Source organism: Mizuhopecten yessoensis, unplaced genomic scaffold (genome assembly GCF_002113885.1).
Source record: "Mizuhopecten yessoensis strain PY_sf001 unplaced genomic scaffold, ASM211388v2 scaffold8123, whole genome shotgun sequence".
Taxonomy (NCBI): Eukaryota; Metazoa; Mollusca; class Bivalvia; order Pectinida; family Pectinidae; genus Mizuhopecten; species Mizuhopecten yessoensis.
The window spans coordinates 170907-191898 of record NW_018407390.1 but is presented as its reverse complement, the minus strand read 5'-3'; the positions used below and the strand labels follow the sequence as shown (position 1 = coordinate 191898).

The following is a 20992-nucleotide window of genomic DNA, read 5'->3' as shown; positions in this document are numbered from 1 at the left end:
GAAAAAACTTACAGAACTTACATAGAACGGAGCTTAAATTGAACAACTACATTTTCGTAATAGTATGGGGAAATGCACCGAGATGTCGAAACGTAATGTCGTAAGTTGATCGGCGATTCTCTGGCATAGGAATTTGGCTAAACTTTTTTTGTTAACGGTTACCTATTTATTAATACTTTTCACATAAACTCACATAACAACATATTATGTATCTTTTATTAATGTTTGACATAAATAAATTTGTTGATCGTCATTTGTCTTAGAGTTCTGTGTACCAAGGGACATAATCCAAGATGGCGATCTCTCAGAATCGTCGATCTTTTCCTGAAAAAAACTTGAATTTTTCTATACCTGTGTATTTTACGCACCCCCCACTTTGGGTATAAAATTTCTGAAAAAAAAGTGCGCAAATTACATGGGTTTTTACGGTAGTTGTTTGAAAGTTATTTGTCGAACAAACAACAATACGATTTGACATTTGCTATTAACTAGATGTTTCAGGCCTAGGGATGACCTTTACCTTGGGGATGACCTTTACCTTAGGGATGACCTTTACCTTGGGGATGACCTTTACCTTAGTGATGACCTTTACCTTGGGGATGACCTTTACCTTAGGCATAACATTTACCTTGGGGATGACTTTTACCTTGGGGATGACCTTTACCTTGGTGATGACCTTTACCTTGGGGATGACCTTTACCTTAGGTATGACCTTTACCTTAGGCATAACCTTTACCTTGGGGATGACTTTTACCTTGGGGATGACCTTTACCTTGGTGATGACCTTTACCTTGGGGATGACCTTTACCTTAGGCATGACCTCAACCCTCTTGTATAAAACATCTCAAAGTTAAGGAAAATCTCAAGCAAGGTATTGTCTATGGGAAATCTTGGACTTGAGGAAATCTCAAGAGTAAAGATGTTTTATACAAGTGGGCTCTGTACCTTAGAGGTAAACTATGTAGTCATCACACAACAATGAAGTTTTACAAAAAAAAATGTTCAGTAGTTAACGATTCTATATTTTTGATAGGAGGAAGAGACAGACTGATGAAATATAGGATGAAGTGCAATTCTGCAGTTTTACCAGTTTTATGTAGTAGGGGACTAAAAATCTACTAACATGTAATCTACTTCGGTAAATAGTCCACAAACCTGGTAATAAAATATAGGAAGAAAACTGTCTAAATTGCCATGGTAATAATGGTGGTCATTAATCTTCATAATGTTGTCTGCATATAACTTAATTTTTGCTCGAGATTAATTTTTGCTTTTATTCACAAGGAGATTCATTTGCAAATTAATTCTTTCCCAATTATTCATTCAAAAATCGAATTAGTATCACCTCGCAAATTCCAGAATTCACAAATTTAACTTAGTCATAATTTGCGAAATAAAGTTAATGGGAACATTTTTAAAAGAAAAACTGTAAGATGTAACTGAAATATTTATTACCTGCTGATTTTAATCCAATCCTTCGGTACCAAGTGGACGGAATTGTTTTTCACCTCAATCAAAAACTGCAGTATAAAGAAACATTTTGTCATAAAAATAATAGATAACAATATCTCAGTTCTGACTGTCCAAAAAGCTAGAAATACCACCAAATATATGTTTAAAATAAATAGTTGAGAGGAACAGATGAGAGATCCTATTGAATAACAAATATTGAACGGCTTTAATTTACACCACAACATTAGCTTCATGAAATTAAACAAATTCAGTTCACTGATCAAAACTAGACAGAAACAGGTGTGGGATTCTAACCACTTACCTCTGTTCCCATGACAGTGACATATTCGAGTGCAGGAAGTCGTAGAACCAAGCGGACCTCACGTCTGTGGGCCTGAATCTCTGACATCACTTCCTGTATGGCCTGTTTCCCCTTTGGTATTAAAGGGAATTTACCCTCATCCGCAAATAACTGTGTCTTTTCATTATCTCTGAAGCGTGAAAAACAAAACAGTTAAATTTACTGTTTCAAAAGATACTTGTCATACTGCAAGATGTATTTTATTTGTATGTTTTAATCTGCAATGAGGATTCACACAGTGAAACATTCTTAGTAAACCTGGTGATGCATATTTTAATCGCCACAACCTTTCTTGTGGCCATTATCTTCAAATTGTTGAAGTTGAAGTTGGTCAGTACCATTTAGAAGTTGTACCCACCTGACCGACTTTTCCCTGATGGATGACACAAATGATTCAGCGTCCTGTAGAAGGTCAGGCACACTGGTCAAGATTGTCTTCAGAAGGTGAGAGTTTAGCTGTGGACACTGTGATCTAGCCAGAAGCTGGACATCCTTCTGTAGTTGGCTGAGTGCTTTACATACTAAGTAAAACTCGACAACGCTACACTGGATTTTAGAAAATTACATGTTTCTTATTAAACAGGTCACAAATAACCAGTATAATGACAGATAAATAAAGAATAACATGTGTATACTGGACATCAAGAATCCCACTCTAAATTAGGTTTTGATCTCAACTTATCCTGAGCTTGCAGCGATTGACTGCAAAATTCTATACTCATACCTGTTAAATGACCCGCATCTTGCGGGTCACACCCGCAAAATTAACCTATCACCCGCGACCAACTCATGACCCGCGCGGGTCATACAAATCTCCCGTATTCCGTCCACATGACGCGGAATCACCTGCCTCCGCGCTCGTATTAATATCTCCCTATTTTCCGGAAGTGCTCCATTCGTGTGTCTCGGAGGTTTAGCATTCAGGGATGGATGAAGTCTGTACACAATTCGAAATGTTTTCACAATGGCGGTCTCTCGTGGAAGCCAGGCAAATTTGAAAGGTGAGTACTGTTTACTACAGTATTACAACAGTGCATGGAATCCCGATCGTAGGACTTTCACTACACATGCACAACCGTAATCCGGACTGCGTTAAACGTTAGAAAAAATGATAAGTATGTCTGCTATAACATAATATCGTGGAAAAAATGATTTTGAGTGGCTTCATAAACAAAATTTTGAGCCCGATCAATCATTCTTATTGTAAACTGTACTCTACTGTATACCTAATTTAAATTCTTTCGGCAGGTTCGGGTGTTTTCTTTATTACATCAACAGACATACGTGAACAATTTTCACGAACTGTGGTTATAAACGCAAAGTCGTTATTTAGTAGCTTAAATTCTGAGCACATTACTTTCTCAACGGCAGATCATGATTATTTTAATTTACCAAAATCTGCATGATAATGCTTCCCGATATCGATCGCGAGATTGCTTTAAAATTTGTTGCAGTCGTACAAATTTGAGTGTACCAAGATATTATTATACCAATATTATAAATACCTGTATTTAACATTAAATGCATATTTTATTTTTTCCAGTTTCCAACCTGCAGGCAGTCAGATTCCCAATGTAGTACATAAAGATGAGGGAGAGAAATAGATAGAGGAGCTTCTAGATGAGTTCATGCTCCCAGTATGCATCAATGATGAAAGATGCAAAGTTTTCTACAATTAACTCAAACTACCTGTATGTACAGGGAAATAAGTATTTTGAAAAGAGAGAATGTAATAAAACATAACGTGTGAAAAGATTTGTTTTATTTATTTAAAAAAAAAGTCTTAAATCCTACCAGAAGACACAATTACATATGTTATGCCGTGACAGCGCGAAAATTAACTGATTAGTTCTGACGTTATTTTTTTGTCGCGCGTTATCACCCCCCACAAAATTTCCAAATGGGGGTCATGACCCCCATTGGGAGATTCAGGGGTTAGCAGGTCTGTATACTTAGTTTCCCCTATTCTTCAATCGCCCTGCATACTGGGTGGTAGCCAAGCAAATGATATAGACGGAAACCTCTGAACCTAAATAAGAAAAACGACATTGGCTCTTATCCTGGAACTAAGATTTGAGCTTATTACATGATTATTTATGCCCCCTTTGAACCTTTGAACACCAGCACATCTTAAAGAACAGTATATTTCACTGTATTTGATTTTTAACACTACTCATACACTTGCAATGGAGATACAAATTTTTAATAGCACTTTACATGACTAAGTCTGTATATCTTGCCAAAGTTTTGTTTACAAATATTAAGTTAACACAAGAGTGGTAAATGACACACTCTTCAGTCATGATAAATATATTTTTAATTTTTATTAAAAAAAAACCATATTAGTGTCTTTGCATTCTTCAGGATATTTTTTGGAGAATCAAATGGCCAAAGATAACAAGATTCTATAGTAATTTTCAGTACCCTGTTATACACACTTTTTTGTGATAGATAGAAGCAAGTCCCTTTTCCAGATCGGGACTTTTGCCGAGGATTGCCCGTAGTTTGGCCATAGTTTCAGCACATGGTCCATCGATTAGATCCTGGACTGCTGCATGCCTCTGTTTGATTTCCCTACAAGGTATAGTACACATAACACCGCAGTAACATTACAATAACAAACTATTCAAATTAATCATACTTCTCATTGTATTTTTCAATCAAAATTTCATTGCTAACAACCTGGTAAATACTACACCCCCTCCTGCCCACTAAATTATCTAAACTCCCTTCAGTGGATGCACATTTCTCCCCCTTTTACTCACACCCTCCAATTAACTCCATGACTTCCCCCCATATCTTACTCCTCTGCTAAAATTCCTTCCCTCTTTATCTATATCCTCTTCTGAAAATCCCTTCCTCTGCTATGTCCTTGCTTCCAGTAATAGTATACCCTAATTCTGACAGCAGCTCTCTGATTAAGAAGTACCTCCCCACAATAGACTCACGATGCTGAGAGTAGAGGTCTACTGAGCCACATCCGAAGCATTCGTCCACCAAACCTGGATACGGTCTGGTTCATAACCCGAAACAGGGATCCTCTTTCACTTCCGTTGGTCTGGTTCTGGAACATCTCCAGATTTCGAACTGTGTTACCGGGAAGCTGCATAAACTTTGACTTCACAGAAAACTGTGTAAAGTTGCTGAAAACAAATAAGTTTAATGATTTACACTTATTTTCATTTAATGAAACACGCAAGAACAGTTTAACCTGTTTATTACACTACAGTTATAATACATACAAGCTACAAGTTTGGCGTATCAGGTGCTACTCACTCTATACCAAAACAACTAAACTTACTAATGGAATATTTTAAAATTTAAAGAATCTGGACTCTGAGGTGTCCCAGAGTAGCTAGCTACATGACCGAGCAAGACTCCAAAGATACAGAGAAGCAACTAGACCCTGGACAATTCCAGAGAAGCTACTAGACTCTGCGAGCGACCCTGGAGAAGCTGCATGAGAAATATAATATTCAACGACTAGCTAGACCCTCAACGGTATGAGAGAAGCCGAATATGTTAGCTAGACCCTTAACGATATGAGAGAAGCTGAAACATACTGTCGTAAAATACTATAATATTATTATTATGAGATTGGGGGTAGAATTCCCCTAGAATTAAATGCCAAAAATGGACTATATGTTTCAACATAGAGTGAAAGCCCCCAATAAAATAATAATATAACATAAAGGATCTTAAAACCATTAAAACATTTGGTAGTCATATCTAAAACCCAATAAAGAACTGGAAATCATAATTATCTGCCGCAGGCAAAACAAAAGCGAAACAACAATGCTGTCCTAAGATCGGGAGGACATCTTCTGCTGCGCTCGACAGATAGTAGCAGGATCTATACGAATGTAACGTATGAAACAATCAGATGACCACCTACCAAGCGTCTGTATAACATGATCTTCTACCCCAGCTGCAGCGGCTGAGGTACTGGCTCCGATACGAAAAGAATGACCATTAAAGGGCTGATTAGCAATGCCAATCCGAGACAATGTCTCCTTTAAATAAGCTATAAACGCATGACGCATAAGAGGTTTAGAAAGGTGAACCTGGTCTACAAACAAAGGAGATGAAGGAATAGCACCTGACGATACCCTAAGATTTAAGTATGTACTCATAGTAGACACGGGTTTTAAAACGCTATTTTCATAAATATTAATATCTACTCCTCTGCCGAATGGGTCCGTCTTAGACGACCTCAAGGTGAGAGTATAGCAGGACAGATCTGGTAACACGCAAATATCACAAATACGAATGAAATTGGTATCACATATTGATTAACATGTAAACTCACCACATCTTGCAATTATATTTTCAAAATATCTACTAAATGATAAAACAAGGTAGGTGTTCTGAGTTACAAGTTTGACTGAACTACCTGGTCAGTGTAAGGATCTTGTCCAGGTTGAAATCAGATAGATAGGAGATTGTTCCGGCCAGACAGGAAATGACTGGACGTGGCAGACTTAGGACTTCCTGTAGAAGGCTGATTCCTACAGGCAAAAGATTAGGATGACTTCATAGCACAATGGTGAGGTTGTTCTCATATATGATTTTGAAAGTCATGAAAGATGTTCCTCCAAATTTGAGCACATTTTTAACAATCAAGATCAATTTGTCTAATTAAGTGTAGGAAAATATTTCATCAATCCAGAGAACTACCAGGTACATATTATCATTATCATACTGATAACCTGAGAACCAGATTTGTTTTCTTTGCAAAACTCTTTACTGCACAAATTCTTTTCATCATTATTCTTGTTTTTTTTCTTTCATATTTTTGGTAAACAAAGTATCCATTTAGAAAAACATGTTCATTTACCAGCTATGTTTTCATTTGTGTAGAATTTGGAGACAGTCTGGAAGGCAGTGTTGTACTCTAGTTGTTGGCCGTCTATCCTCTCTACTCTCATACGGTCATCAGGTGTGCAGCTGTTAAATCACCAATAAAAAAATCTATTGGGAATTGTTCACATGTAAGTTAGATTTATTAGTCTGGTAATATATGAAAGATGTCAGATTTATCTTAACACAACAATGTCTTCTTTAGGAAATAGCATTGAGGGATGTATGATGTACCATTACTACCTAGCTATATTTTCTCTTCATGAAACAAAACAATTAAATTGGGAAAACATTGTTTTTGCTTAATGTACAGTAATCATTTTGCTTTATTTTTGTGCTAAAACAATGTGTTGACTTTTCAAAATGCAGTTAAATTTCAACTTACAGCAACTGAAAGAAATGAATATGTCAAGTTAATATACCAATACTTCTTTTTTGAATTGGAAAGACAAGATAATAATGAATCAAGAATGAAGCAGGTGTCTTTCAATATATTATCCTCTTCTGTATTTGCATTACCTGATGGACGCTAGCCGCTGTATAAAGTTATCTGTGTCCTCGTGCAGGTCATCAGAGATGAGGATTTCTGATGGTTGAATGTGAAACAACCGAGTCTCTAGTTCTCCATGCATGGCATTGTCCTCAAAGCTATCATACACAACGTCCCCAGTGGAGGGCTGAATAGCCTGTGTATGGATAGGTTTATTATCAAAACAGTTTCTCTTTTGGAATCCTATTTCACCAAAAATTAATAATCTAGATTTAAAGTTTCAATGGCCCCTAAACTTGGTGAATAATGCATACGTCACGCAGGATCATACAAGACAGGTGTAAAAATGTATAAAATAGTAAGTAGCAAAAAGATCAATATCTGAAAAATTATTATTGGACAAACAGGAAATACTTGATTCTACAAGGTACATACACAATCCTAGTCTGTAACAGCGACACATAACAAATATATAAACCATACATCAGCAAATACAAGTTAACTACAAAAGAAGTAAATAACATTTAATATATGTAGGGGCTGCGGTGGCCAAGTGGTTAAGGCGTCTTGACATTCTGCTACCACTATAGCCATCAACCACTGGGTCGTGGGTTCGAGGCGTACGTGAGGCAGTCGCCAGGTACTGGCCGTAGGTCAGTGGTTTTTCTACGTGAACTCTGGCTTTCCTCCATCCACGTCCTTCAATGACCATAGCTGTTAACAGCTAGGATGTAAAACAATAACAAACCAAACCAAATATTTAATATTGATAATATTTTCATATTAAAAATTAAACAAATTCTTCTGAGAGAGAGAAACCATGGCTGACTTACAAAGATGGCAGTGGTATACTTACAAAGATGGCAGTGGTATGCTGTTTGCTGTTTTTGTTCGGTGGTGCTTCATACACACACATGAGGTAGGAAGTACTGGTACCACATGAAGAATCTCCAGTGTCCTCCACATTAAGTAGTGGGTTCACATCTGTCAAAACCATGCATAGATGGAATACATGATATTTTCTCATCTTTTCAAGCTTGGTTAGTTTAATAAAGTTTCCAATTTTTTAAAATATTTTTCCTTAATATTGCATCTTTTTTTATTAAAATTAACAAAAACAATTCTCTAATATAAAGAATGAAGGAAATCTAATGATGAAATATTATGATTACCTAACTTTATTTATATTTCAGCTTAAATGAAAAAATGAGTTGCCATAAAACTACTATAGGAAGAATTAATTTAACAGTCAAGGCAAGGAAAATTTATGTTTATGTTTGAATGTGAATTGATGATAAACGTTCACTTTTTCAGGATGAAAAATTAGACGGTAAATAAATGTCATTTGATAATTAATGTATTTGATACATCAAATAATAAATACATTTAAAGAAAATATTTGCTTATATCTCTTTGAAACATTTAGAAAGTTTATAAATTTGAAAAGAATTTTTAAAACCCCTGTCAAACTATCATAGTTTTCAAAAACGCCCATGAAGATACCTACCTTCTCCAATCAATGTTGATTTTGTATAAAGGGCAGATAACTCTCGAGTAAATGGTGCACTTCGATTATCCCCTGCTGCTTTTAAAGCTGCAGTTTCCATCTGTTTAACAACTCCCACCTGAAAGAAATATATTAAAAAAAAATCCATTGGATTATGTTATGATGGATGTTACCTTGCTAATTACCTTATATCAAATACAAGTAATTCTTGTTAAGAGTTGTCTCCCTTTAATGAAACTTTTTGCATGATTCAAACCTACCTTGATGTTATTATTGACTGCATACTTGAGTGTTATCTGTTTTCGCTAAGTAAACAAATCTGGTTAATTAAAGAATAATACATTTTCTGTACTTACAACAGGTGAAAAGTAAGTAGGATCATAGAAAACAATTTTATTTTCCATAATAATATACAAACCTTGTAACCCGCAGCAACCAGCCTCCGGACATGGACGAAGAGTCGATGAGTAGGGATGCTGGCAGTCATGAAGTTATGGTCAAGATGACAAAATATATTTAGAACTTCAGCTGCAATCTTCAAAACAAAAATGTAATAATCGTTCGTAGTATATAAATTGATCCTTCATGCTAGACAGAAAGTTTGACAATTTTGGCTGATGCTATTTTTGTACTTTTACGGGAAACTAGAGATTTGTTTTTGCGAGCAAAAAGATAATTGTCTGAACTTAACCACAAACGAACAAATTTGCTTCAAACTTATTTGACCTCTGACCTGACAGTGAAGGTCACCGTAACCTTAATATAGTGCACTGCATACTTTTGGTGATGCAAATATTGTTCAAGTTTCTTCAAAATATCTTTTATGGTTTGAAAATTTGGCACTTATCTGACCTTACCTTGAAGTGAAGGTCACAAAGACAATATACTGCACATATTCTTTAGGTGAAAATAGTTCACTTTGATTTTTATCCAGATACAGATTGAATTAACAGCCTGGATTATTAAAGTCGTTATTAGAAGGTGAACAAGTACTATTGCAATATGTCTCCTTTCATTTGAGGAGACATAATAACCTAAACATAAATCACAGTTACTATACTCCATTCAGACAGAAAACTTTCGTGTACTAGTTACATGTAGAAGTCAAAATTAAATCCTTTTGGGGATTCTTTTTGGTTTCCATTACTTATGACATTATGTAACAAGAAACCTACAATTGGGTGGAGAAGTTTTTTAAAGGAACAGTCCCTAAGGCTGTACATAACTTATTTACCTCTGCGTCTTGTCCAAAGAATCTGTATCTGTATCCACACTCGACACACAACACAGCGTGTGGACATTTGTCTTTGATGTCCACAAATTGTTGCTCCAGAGGTGTGTACTTGCCCTTCTTACCTGCAGATGTCGGGGTTTTAGTAGTTTTATTTGCAAAAGTGGAGTTACTTGCAAAAGTAGAACTACTTTTACGAATGATCTTTGTCAACGTAGAACTTGCTGGCATAGATTTTGAAGTGCCTGGTGCGTTGTATTCGTCATCACTATCTGAAGTCTTGCTTGCTTCCAAGTCATTTTCTTTAGATAAACTACTTGAAACTGAAGAAATATCAGGTAAGTTTCTGTTACGTTTTAGTTCTGATATACTTATTATTTCTCCTGAATTTGAATCTCCATCTTTATTAACGCTGGATTCAAACTGCTGCAATTTGTGTTTTGTATTCTCACTCAGTGAGGTTGCATGCTCTACCCCTGGTGAAATACAATGGGACCTTGAATCATTTTTCTCACGCTCTGTCGACTTTTCACCATTTGAAGCTTCATCTGTCCGTAGCCTGTCGACTTTGATGACAGAAGATGGTCCTGTTTCTGCTTCTTTTTCAGAAAATTGAGCCCCTCCATCATCTAAACACTGCTTTTTAGACCTGTTGTCATCAGAATCGTTCACCTTTTTCCTACGTCGTTTCTTTATTGTTGACGAAACCTTCAACACAACAGAAATACACAAGATCTTGCTAATGTGTCAGATTTAATGCAATCAATCCTCTTTTGATAAGATTTATTTACCACAAACATGAGTCATAGACTTTAAAAGTATTCTCCCTTAACCTTTTTTTTAATTCATCATCATGTTCTTTCGTGTAAAAATGCAGACTCTGTACAGTTTATAAGAGTCCATTATCATAACAACAATATAGCCAGTATGAGTTTCCAAGTATACCTGGTATACATATATAGAACAGTGGAGGCATAGTTTAGCTGTTGAACTTTATTTACTTTGCAACAATTATGAAACAAGTTCTATAATCAAGTTGAATCAACCTATACAAATTGTAATCTGTCTTATTGGCACAGATAGCAGTGTGCAGGGTGTCTTAATGTGGGAGGAAATTTAAGTACCTGGAGAAATCCTACATGGTCAGGCAGGTAACTACATATAAATACATACCTTTTTATTTCAGGTGATCAGGGAACTGAACACTGACGGTCTTCATGGAAACTTTAATAATGTGCATTTCACCACCTAATATTATTATTGCTGTTAATGTTGTTTTATTTAATTAATACATTAGAGGGATTTGTAAATGGCAACTGAGTTGACCAGGTCAATTAAGCTAACTAAATGAAATTTTACTGTATACAATGTATAAAAAAATGAATTTTCATACAAGGAAGGAACAATATATTTGTAATTGACACATAGGTAAAACTAATCAATCTAATTTAAATACTTACATTCAACTTTTAATAGGTCATTTACTAATAAAAGGATTTCCAATTATGAATGTGTTTTGTGAATTGTAAAATGAGCATTTCAGTCGAAGCTATTCAGTGTTATTTAAAGCGGAATGCATCTAATTTGTCTCGCATTTGCTAGATTTCTTCATATGTTATGCTGGAGTTGAATGATCTTCAGTTGTCATGCATGGACAATTTTTTTTAGTTCATGATCACCTAACATCGAAAATGGCTACATCAATTGAGCTAATAATAAACTTCTAGTAGCACGTACAGTTTTGGTATTTGACACTTTTTACGACATTTGAAGCAATTCCTCACATTGAACACAGAGAAACCTGTTGTTTATAATGTAACAGGAAAGAGAAAAGTGTGCTTCCACCGGGGATGGAGCCCTACCACACTACTCCAACCTTTTTAAATGTATTCGCCCTCGAACACCACAACCCAGGTTCTAACTCCCTGTCACCACAGGGAGGGCCACGGACACCATTTGTAACAGAAAGAGAATAATGACGTGCTTTCACCAGGGATCGAACCCTCAATCTCCAGGTTCCTATTCGGACGCTCTACCATTGAGCTAAAGGGAAATTCCCTCTAGCTCGAAGCTAGAAGGCGACCTTAATCCTATGTACAATTGAACCCTGCCACAATAATGAAAATAGATAGATTGGATTTTCAAACATAAAAGTAAAACACACAAATTCGATTTTTCTATTGGAAAGCGACTTTGTAAAGTTGATAAGTGCATTCAGCCATAACGTACCAAGAAATAGTTACGTATTTAATTAAGTCTTGAGAAGTCGAGTACCAAACCTGATTGTAAATGTACAATGTACACTCGTCACTCTTTGATCTTTCACATGCTCTTTTGCTTACCCTCAATTTTAATACTTTCCTTCATATAAAAATAAAACAACAATAGAATAAAAGTAATTCATCCTAACCTTTTTCTCATCGGCACTTCCTTCCCTTGAAGAATTGTCTATAATTACCAATTCAGAGTCATTTTTCGCACTTTTTGATGCAAAGAATTTCGAGATTGTCACTTGTTTCTTCTCATTTGCATTAGATTCATTAGTTCTATGTGAAAGAGGTTTCAGGTTGGTGAGACTCTTTCTTGCTGACATCGTGAATGACTTGGATAGTACACCTAACAGTCACAGAACATTCTGCAACTAATGCAGAAAATGTTTGTTGCCGCCATCTGATCTGGATCCGAATGACTAATTCATGCTTTCTTTTGAAAACAGTCGACGTGCTCCGAATGAAATATAATCGGGACAGTAACAATGGTTGTAATCAAAGGCAGTTCAAAGGGAATTTAGAAGCGTCTTTTTGATAAAGGTTACTTTTAACTCTATTTACATCATGGCGTCTTAGTAACAAGTGGACAGCAGGTACCTGTATGCTACTTAAATAGGTGATTTGACACATATTTTCATTAAGTAAGCATTATTTCCATCGGCAAAATATTTCGTGTATTGCAGGTTTACTCGTGGTTCACGTATAAGAGATAAAGCATATCCATTAAGGACCTATTATATCACGGTTCGTTCCCACTCTACAGTACTGTACAGTAATGTTATTTCTATTATATCAGCTTTGCCATTGAATTATAATACGGTAGATCTTGCACATCCTTCACATGTACTTTATCATAAGTCTCATAGTTTTCATGTAGTTTTCATGTAGTGTCGACGTAAGCTGATCCAGCTTCTTGAGACGCATCTATATACTGTTCTCTAATCACGTTTGGTTGTGGGTAACAGGTTGGTACAAATTTTTGGTGGTGATGACGCCAGTGATTGTTTAACCGAGCTTTAAAACTATTTAAGGAGGGGGCCTCTACAACTGTATTTGGTAGAGAGTTCCACACGTCCACGACCCTACTGCTGTACATGTTCCTCTTTACATTGAGCCTCATCCTTCTCTTTTTTTGGAGTTTCCTCTTGTTGTAGCCAATGTTGCCATTTTAATAATTTTGTCCTTATCCAGAATGTCAATGTCATATATGATTTTGTAAATTTGTATGACATCTCTCAATCGTCGATACTCTAGACTGGGGTTGGCCCAACATACAAAGTCTCTCACTGTATGATTTTCCTTTTAGGAACGGTAGGCGTCTTGTTGCCCTGCGTTGGACATTTTCAATGGCTATTTGATCTTTTTTGAGCATTGGAGACCATATGCAGGTGGCATATTCCAGGTGTGGCCGCAATAAACTTTTATACAATTGAATAAACATGTTTTTGTTTATGAATGTAAATGACAGAAATATTAGTCCGAGGATTCTGTTGGCTTTAGAGACACATTCGTTGACATGGTCAGTAAATTTTAGTTTATAGTCAAATGTAACTCCCAAATCCTTTTGTTTAATCACTTTGTCAATGGTTACTTCGATATGTCCATTTTTTGTAGTATAAGACGAGTCTATGTTTTGATTTCCTACTGACATGTGTTTACATTTTTTCCCATTTAGTTTCATGTTCCAAACTTTTGTCCAGTCACATAATCTGTGGACATCTTCCTGTAGAGTATTCCTATCTTCGTCGTTCGAAATTCCAGAGTATAATTTTGTGTCATTAGCAAATAGTATAATTATGGATTGTACGACTTCCGGCATATCGTTGACAAATATCAGGAATAAAAGAGGTCCCAGGACACTCCCTTGTGGGCACCGCTGGTTACATTCCTGGTATTTGATATTTCACCATTGATCACTACCTTCTGTGTCATTCCGCTTAGAAAATTTTCTATCCATTGGAGTAGCTTTCCCTTGATCCCATATTGTTCTAATTTAAACAGTAGCCGTTTGTGAGGGACAGTGTCAAATGCCTTGCTAAAATCGAGGTATATAACATCTATCTGGGTTCCATTATTTACTTGTTCTGACCAATCTTCAAGGACCTGTAGTAGCTGGGTAACACAAGATTTTCCCTTGGTAAAACAATGTTGACTTTTGGAGAAAAGATTGTTGGTGTCCATATGATCCACAATGGCATCCTTGATGATTCTTTGCATCAGTTTTTCCAGAACCGATGTTAAGCTGATTGGTCTATAATTTTCTGGGCTTGTTTTGGATCCGGATTTATGTATGGGGGTCACAATGGCAGTTAATAGTAGTTTAGGATGGAATAGGTCGGGTCCACCTGACTTGTTTGGATTTAGTAGCTTTATTGCCGATAGTATTTTGTCTTTCGTGATGTCAATAAAGTTGATTGGTTCCTGATAGTTTCTTCTATCGAACACTGGCAGTGGTTCATTTGTTTCGACAGTGAAAACACTTGTGAAGTAGTTGTTCATGATCTCAGCTTAGTCTTTGTTGTTAGATGTCAGGTCACCATTGGCGTCTTTGATATTTCCTATTGTACTTTTAGTCTTGGTCTTCGACCTAATGTATTTCCAGAATGTCTTGCTATTTGATTTGATGTCCATGGCCATGCTCCTTTCATAGTTGTATTTAGATGTTCTAATTTGTTTCAGAGCTTGGTTTCTAGCTTTTTTGTATTCATTCCAGTTCTTATCGTCTTTACAATGAAGGTACTTTTTCCATCTGGTTTTCTTGTGCCTGATAGCATGTACTGCCTCCCTGTCAAGTGGTGTTTTAAGGGTAAACTTGTCGTTTTTGGTCTTGCTCACTGGTATGTGTTCTTTAATGATTTGATATAGTCTCTGCAAGGACCTTCCATGACTCATCTACATTTTTGACAGACAGCAGATCTGGCCAGTTGACATCATTGATTTTCTCTCTGATCTTTGTGTAATCGCCTTTATGGTAATTCAATCTCTCTACTTTGCTGGTAACATTTTCAGTGTATAGGCAGAGCTCGTAGTTCAGAGAGAGATGATCGCTTAGTCCAAGTCCGAGTTCATAGTTTATTTCAACTAGCATTCCCTCCTCATTGGTAAAAACAAGATCTAAGGTGGTGGGTTGATTACCTTCTCTAATTCTAGTAGGTTTGGTAACATGTTGATAAAGGAATTCATTTCTTGTGCATTCTAAAAATTTTGTAGCCAGGTGTTGATCCGGTATAGATTGTGGGTATAACAATAAAGAAGACATCGATTTATACCAATATTGAGGCATGGCATAGGTCATTCAGTTATATGGAAATTCCAGGTGATATGTAGGCCTGCATGTAATGTATAAAATTAGACAGGGAATAGGCAGTAAATATAACATCAACTTTCGGGTGACCAATTTCTGAGTCCTTATGGTGATATTTGACTAAATTTAAACGAAAAGAGCAAAATTAAACAAAATGTGCTTGACATGATTAATAATTAATGATCAGTCTTAATATTAACTGGAAAGTCAGTTTGCAATGGCTAGTGTCATGTACTCTACAATGACATCTTATTCTATCCTTTTGTCATCATTGAACGATGCCATTATGACATGTTACCAGTTTCTGTCCCCATCTATCTATGATTACCACTAAGGTCCAAAAAGATAGAAGGAAATGTTTGCGATATAATTTTGATGTTTCCACCTGCTACATTTTGGAGTCACAATAGAGTGTTTATTCATAGGATATACTATCAATTATAAAGAAGGAAATTCATAGAAAAACATATAAAGACACCATGCTTTTTAGCGCTGCCTTTAAAATAGGCAAACCAGACCACATGACAGCCACACAAATTTGCTAAGCAGAAAATTACGAAATGTTTATAGATAGATATAATAAATTGTTTTACCCTTTCCAGGAGTATTTCTGTTGTTTTCTAATCAAATAAAAAAAGCAATGAAACTAATAGAAAAGCTACTTTTCTATGTGTTTTTGAGTAAAATAGGGTTAATTTACTTTTCATTTTATTCAGCATCCTCACAGACATTCATTAAATGTTTACTTTTACTACCCAAAAATGACATATGATGCCAAAAAACTTCCGGTATAAGCACAGTGACGTGCAAAAGGTCATGGCACAAACAAATGTAACACAGAAACAGGTTCTAGATTATAATCGATCATCAGCCCTTCACTAGTGTGATATTGATGGAACGTGTCAGTCTTCGTTCATCAGCAGTGTGTGAAGAGGGAAGGCCATTCTAATGTACCATCTCGGCCAATGTGATGTCAGAAATTCCTCAGGGTACTGGGGCAGGACTCCTGTTCCTGTCATACATATGCAACAAGAAAGAGAGTCATCACTGACTAGGATCACAGTTGCTGGTTTGATCAAAGCAAGAACAAAATTTCCAAATACACTGGTCCTTTTGGCAAGAGATTTAACTGATGGAACATACACCAACGTAGCAGCTACATCAGATTATAGACACTCATAATAATCAGAGTGTTTTAACTAACGTAAAGTACAGAGAGGAAAAAAAATCAAACTGCTTCAGTCAGAATTTATTGAAACAGCCAGAAAACTTTTCTAGGTGGACATTGTAACAGGATGGAAAAATGCAACAAGATACACGGTTCAATTCTGGAATCTCCGAACTCCAAGTGATTGCTCTAGCAACTGGGCTATATCTTCAGACAGTACTAGTGGAGATCTTATTCCTGTACTAGCTAACTCTTGACTCCCAAAACACACCAATATTTGTAACCCTGGGGAGACTCAGATATCTCCCTGCCAAACACATATTTTTCACAAGATTTGATCAATGGCTATGGTTTGTAACAAGTCTGGAAAACTGTTACTGTCCAGACCAAGATTTGAAGCTTGACCCTCCACAATCTAGATGGATGTTCTACCTACTAGGCCATCTGCACTGACTGCCAATCTATAGTTCAGTTCTGAGACTTACCACAGTGTCTGCAAACAGCATTCTTTTTGGTGTTGAAAGATAATTACTGGTGTGTATGTACTGAATACTAGGAAGTTTTTGCCTTGTCAAATGTTCACCCTTCGACATTAAGTCCATTTTTGCCCCCAAATTAAATTTGCCCTTCACACTTAATCAACATGTACACTATGTTGTTTACAAATGTTTGCTATAATGATAAATTTGCCCGTATAATGGAGGGCGAAAAAGGCATATATCCAACTGCAGCGGAAAGGTCCTGGTATATAGTATATAGTTTATATAGTGTTTCCTGGTATATGGTATATAGTGTATATAGTGTTTCCTGGTATATAGTATAGTGTTTCCTGGTATATAGTATATATAGTGTTTTCTGGTATATGGTATATAGTATATATAGTGTTTCCTGTATATAGTATATAGTATATATAGTGTTTCCTGGTATATAGTATAAATATAGTGTTTCCTGGTATATAGTATATACATTTGTAGTATATATAGTGTTTCCTGGTATATAGTATATATAGTGTTTCCTGGTATATAGTATATAGTATATATAGTATATACCAGGAAACACTATATATACTATATACCAGGAAACACTATATATAGTATATACTATATACCAGGAAACACTATATATACTAAAAATGTATATACTATATACCAGGAAACACTATATAGTATAAATATAGTGTTTCCTGGTATATAGTATATAGTATATACTAGTGTTTCCTGGTACATGTATATAGTATATAGTATATATAGTGTTTCTTGGTATATATAGTATATAGTGTAGATAGTATTTCCTGGTATACAGTATATTATGCTAATGTTGCTGGAATGAATTGATTTGAAGAATGAATTAGTTCTTTTAGATCTCACTTTACAGAGACAATGATTAAAATTTATATACCTGCATAAATATATTTTTTAATTGGAAATCAATGTTTGAGATGTTTACTGCCTTCGTTTATTGTAGTCGGCCTAGCTGTAAACCTGTGCATTATAGCAATGGATTATCAAACTCTGTAAAACATCTGATATTGGAAATAGAGAGTACATGAAAGAATGGCGTCGAAGAAAAAGATGGCCACTACGATACCAAAAGGTATGTACTATACAATAACAGTAAAACACATTTACCACAAACACATTGATTGTAAATCCTTGGTTAATACCCATGCAGTCATGTGTTTGTCCCCTGGTGCAGAATTGTCTGATGATGATCTAGATCTACCATATATTACTGCATTGATAGTGTGTATTTTACAACATTCACAGTATCTTCCATCACTGGAAAGCTCTTTGGAGCTTGTTTCATTGCCTGTATTTGGTAACAGTGTTTCTTTTTTTCTATTTCTAAATACAAAGCGATAGTAATAATAAACGAAAAAAAATAAAGAAAGGAAATGAAATAGACTTGAAGGAGAAGATCCAATTGTAATACATATACCTTGGTAATGTTGTTTTTAGGAAAAGGTGCAGATGCTGTTAAAAATGTAGAGAGACAGTCTTCATTTACCCACTACGAACTAGGCACTGAGGGTATGTATGACTGTTGATTTTTCCTGTTGTTATGATATCTCACCAGTTGGCCACCGTGGCCTCCTGCGGTTATGATATCTCAGCAGTTGGCCACCGTGGCCTCCTGTTGTTATGATATCTCACCACTTGGCCACATGGCCCCTTGTTGTGATGATATCTCACCACTTGGCCACCCCGGCCCCCTATTGTTATGATATCTTACCACTTGGCCACCGCGGCCCCCTGTTGTTATGATATCTCACCACTTGGCCACCGCAGCCCCCTGTTGTTATGATATCTCACCACTTGGCCACAGCAGCCCCTTGTTGTTATGATATCTCACAACTTGGCCACAGCGGCCCCTTGTTGTTATGATATCTCACCACTTGGCCACCGCGGCCCCCTGTTGTTATGATATCTCACCACATGGCCACCTTGGCCCTCTGTTGTTATGATATATCACCACTTGGCCACAGCGGCCCCCTGTTGTTATAATATCTCCCCACTTGGCCACCGCAGCCCCCTGTTGTTATGATATCTCCCCCCTTGGCCACAGCGGCCCCCTGTTGTTTTGTTATCTCACCAGTTGTCCACAGCGGCCCCCTGTTGTCATAATATCTCACCACTTGACCACCTCAGCCCCCTGTTGTTATTATATCTCACCACTTGGCCACCGCAGCGTCCTGTTGTTATGATATCTCACCACTTGACCACCCCGGCCCCCTGTTGTTATGATATCTCCCCACTTGGCCACAGCAGCCCCTTGTTGTTATGATATCTCACAACTTGGCCACAGCGGCCCCTTGTTTTGATATCTCACCAGTTGGCCACCGCGGCCCCCTGTTGTTTTGATATCTCACCAGTTGGCCACCGCGGCCCCCTGTTGTTATAATATCTCACCCCTTGACCACCTCAGCCCCCTGTTGTTATGATATCTCACCCCTTGGCCACAGCGGGCCCCTGTTGTTTTGATATCTCACCAGTTGGCCACAGCGGCCCCCTGTTGTTATAATATCTCCCCACTTGGCCACCTCAGCCCCCTGTTGTTATGATATCTCACCACTTGACCACCCCGGCCCCCTGTTGTTATGATATCTCACCACATGGCCACCTTGGCCCTCTGTTGTTATGATATCTCACCACTTGGCCACCGCAGCCTCCTGTTGTTATGATATCTCACCAGTGTGGTTTTGTATTAACATTGGAGGTCAGATATTGTCTTTATGTATTGATATTGTGCATGTGATACAATTTTTTTGTTTTTGTTTGTTAAATTCAGTCGGAAGAATTTTCGAGTGAAAAGCTACTCAAGGTTAATAATAGGTGTCTAAATAAATGACATGAGAAAGTAGATATCATTGTTTCAAAGATTCGTGTCATAGATCAATTTTCCTGGCATTCTGGACATTGTTTTTGAGGGGAAAAATTGGTGCACAAAATGGATAAGTAGATTGTTTTGTTAGCATTTTCAGCAATTTACCAAAAACGTATCTGCAGAAATTACATAGGTGTGCAAATTACATGTGTTTTATGGTACTAAAATTTGTTCATTTTGACAACCCTAATTATAATGGTGATAAGAAATGAAATAAATAGTTGCCTGACATGATTGCTAAAAAAATTAAAAAGTGCAACCAAAGGCACCAAATTATATGTTTCTGGACTCTTAATAGCTTCAGAAAATTCCTTCGTAAGTTACTAAACAAGAACTGTGCAATATGCAAATAATGTGTATTAAAGGTAGTGAAGAAGTAACCAAGCTTAAAGTAAGACTGGTGAACAGTTGAAATTAGAAAGGCAGAGAAATAAAATGTTTCTCATGAAAAATCAAATGATAATGTAGTGTTGCTTTCAATGTTTTTCAGAAAAACTGGAAAGAGAATTCTCATTTAGCAGCTTTGATGAATCTATTGATGGTATGTATGACTGTAAATGAATTTGAATGACCACCTGTGCAACAAACTACTAAAAAATACTCCTTTGAGAAATTTTCAAAAAGGTTTTAGTCTCCAGAGTTTGCGTTGATTCTCCTTTAGCTTCCAATCCCCAGTTCCCCCTCCTCACTCTTTCTCTCACCCTCCTTAAGCTTCCTATCCTCCAGCCCCCCACTGCCTCCTCTAGCTTCTTATCCTCTAGCTCTCCCTCCTCACTCTTTCTCTCACCCTCCTTTAGCTTCCTATCCTCCAGCCCCCACTGCCTCCTCTAGCTTCTTATCCTCTAGCTCTCCCTCCTCCAGCTTCTTATCCTCTATCTATCCCTCCTCCAGCTTCTTATCCTCTAGCTCTCTCTCCTCCAGCTTCTTATACTCTAGCTCTCCCTCCTCCAGCTTCTTATCCTCTA

At 36.7% G+C, this 20992-nt stretch overlaps 2 protein-coding genes across 3 annotated transcripts in view; one reads left to right on the top strand and one right to left on the bottom strand.

Moving 5' to 3' along the window:
* The window catches only part of LOC110455028 (DNA mismatch repair protein Msh3-like), a 28421-nt gene extending 15839 nt beyond the window's left edge, over nucleotides 1–12582 (bottom strand). For both annotated transcript variants that reach the window (XR_002463416.1, XM_021504912.1), the window contains exons 1-13: nucleotides 12312–12582; nucleotides 9905–10609; nucleotides 9089–9205; nucleotides 8671–8788; nucleotides 8020–8147; nucleotides 7193–7359; nucleotides 6651–6760; nucleotides 6207–6321; nucleotides 4762–4956; nucleotides 4252–4387; nucleotides 2172–2359; nucleotides 1775–1943; nucleotides 1456–1520 (exon numbers count right to left, since the gene is read on the bottom strand). Coding sequence is in view for 1 of the 2 variants with exons in the window: in XM_021504912.1 (XP_021360587.1) it covers nucleotides 1456–1520; nucleotides 1775–1943; nucleotides 2172–2359; nucleotides 4252–4387; nucleotides 4762–4956; nucleotides 6207–6321; nucleotides 6651–6760; nucleotides 7193–7359; nucleotides 8020–8147; nucleotides 8671–8788; nucleotides 9089–9205; nucleotides 9905–10609; nucleotides 12312–12494 (2396 nt within the window). In the remaining variant the exon portion in view is untranslated. The remainder of the gene's footprint in view (nucleotides 1–1455; nucleotides 1521–1774; nucleotides 1944–2171; nucleotides 2360–4251; nucleotides 4388–4761; nucleotides 4957–6206; nucleotides 6322–6650; nucleotides 6761–7192; nucleotides 7360–8019; nucleotides 8148–8670; nucleotides 8789–9088; nucleotides 9206–9904; nucleotides 10610–12311) is intronic.
* A 154-nt stretch (nucleotides 12583–12736) lies between these two features.
* Nucleotides 12737–20992, top strand: part of LOC110455055 — a 92296-nt gene continuing 84040 nt past the window's right edge. Inside the window, exons 1-4 of the mRNA XM_021504972.1 lie at nucleotides 12737–12812; nucleotides 18108–18236; nucleotides 18602–18673; nucleotides 20518–20568. Of these exons, the coding sequence (XP_021360647.1) occupies nucleotides 18197–18236; nucleotides 18602–18673; nucleotides 20518–20568 (163 nt within the window). The 5' untranslated portion in view covers nucleotides 12737–12812; nucleotides 18108–18196. The remainder of the gene's footprint in view (nucleotides 12813–18107; nucleotides 18237–18601; nucleotides 18674–20517; nucleotides 20569–20992) is intronic.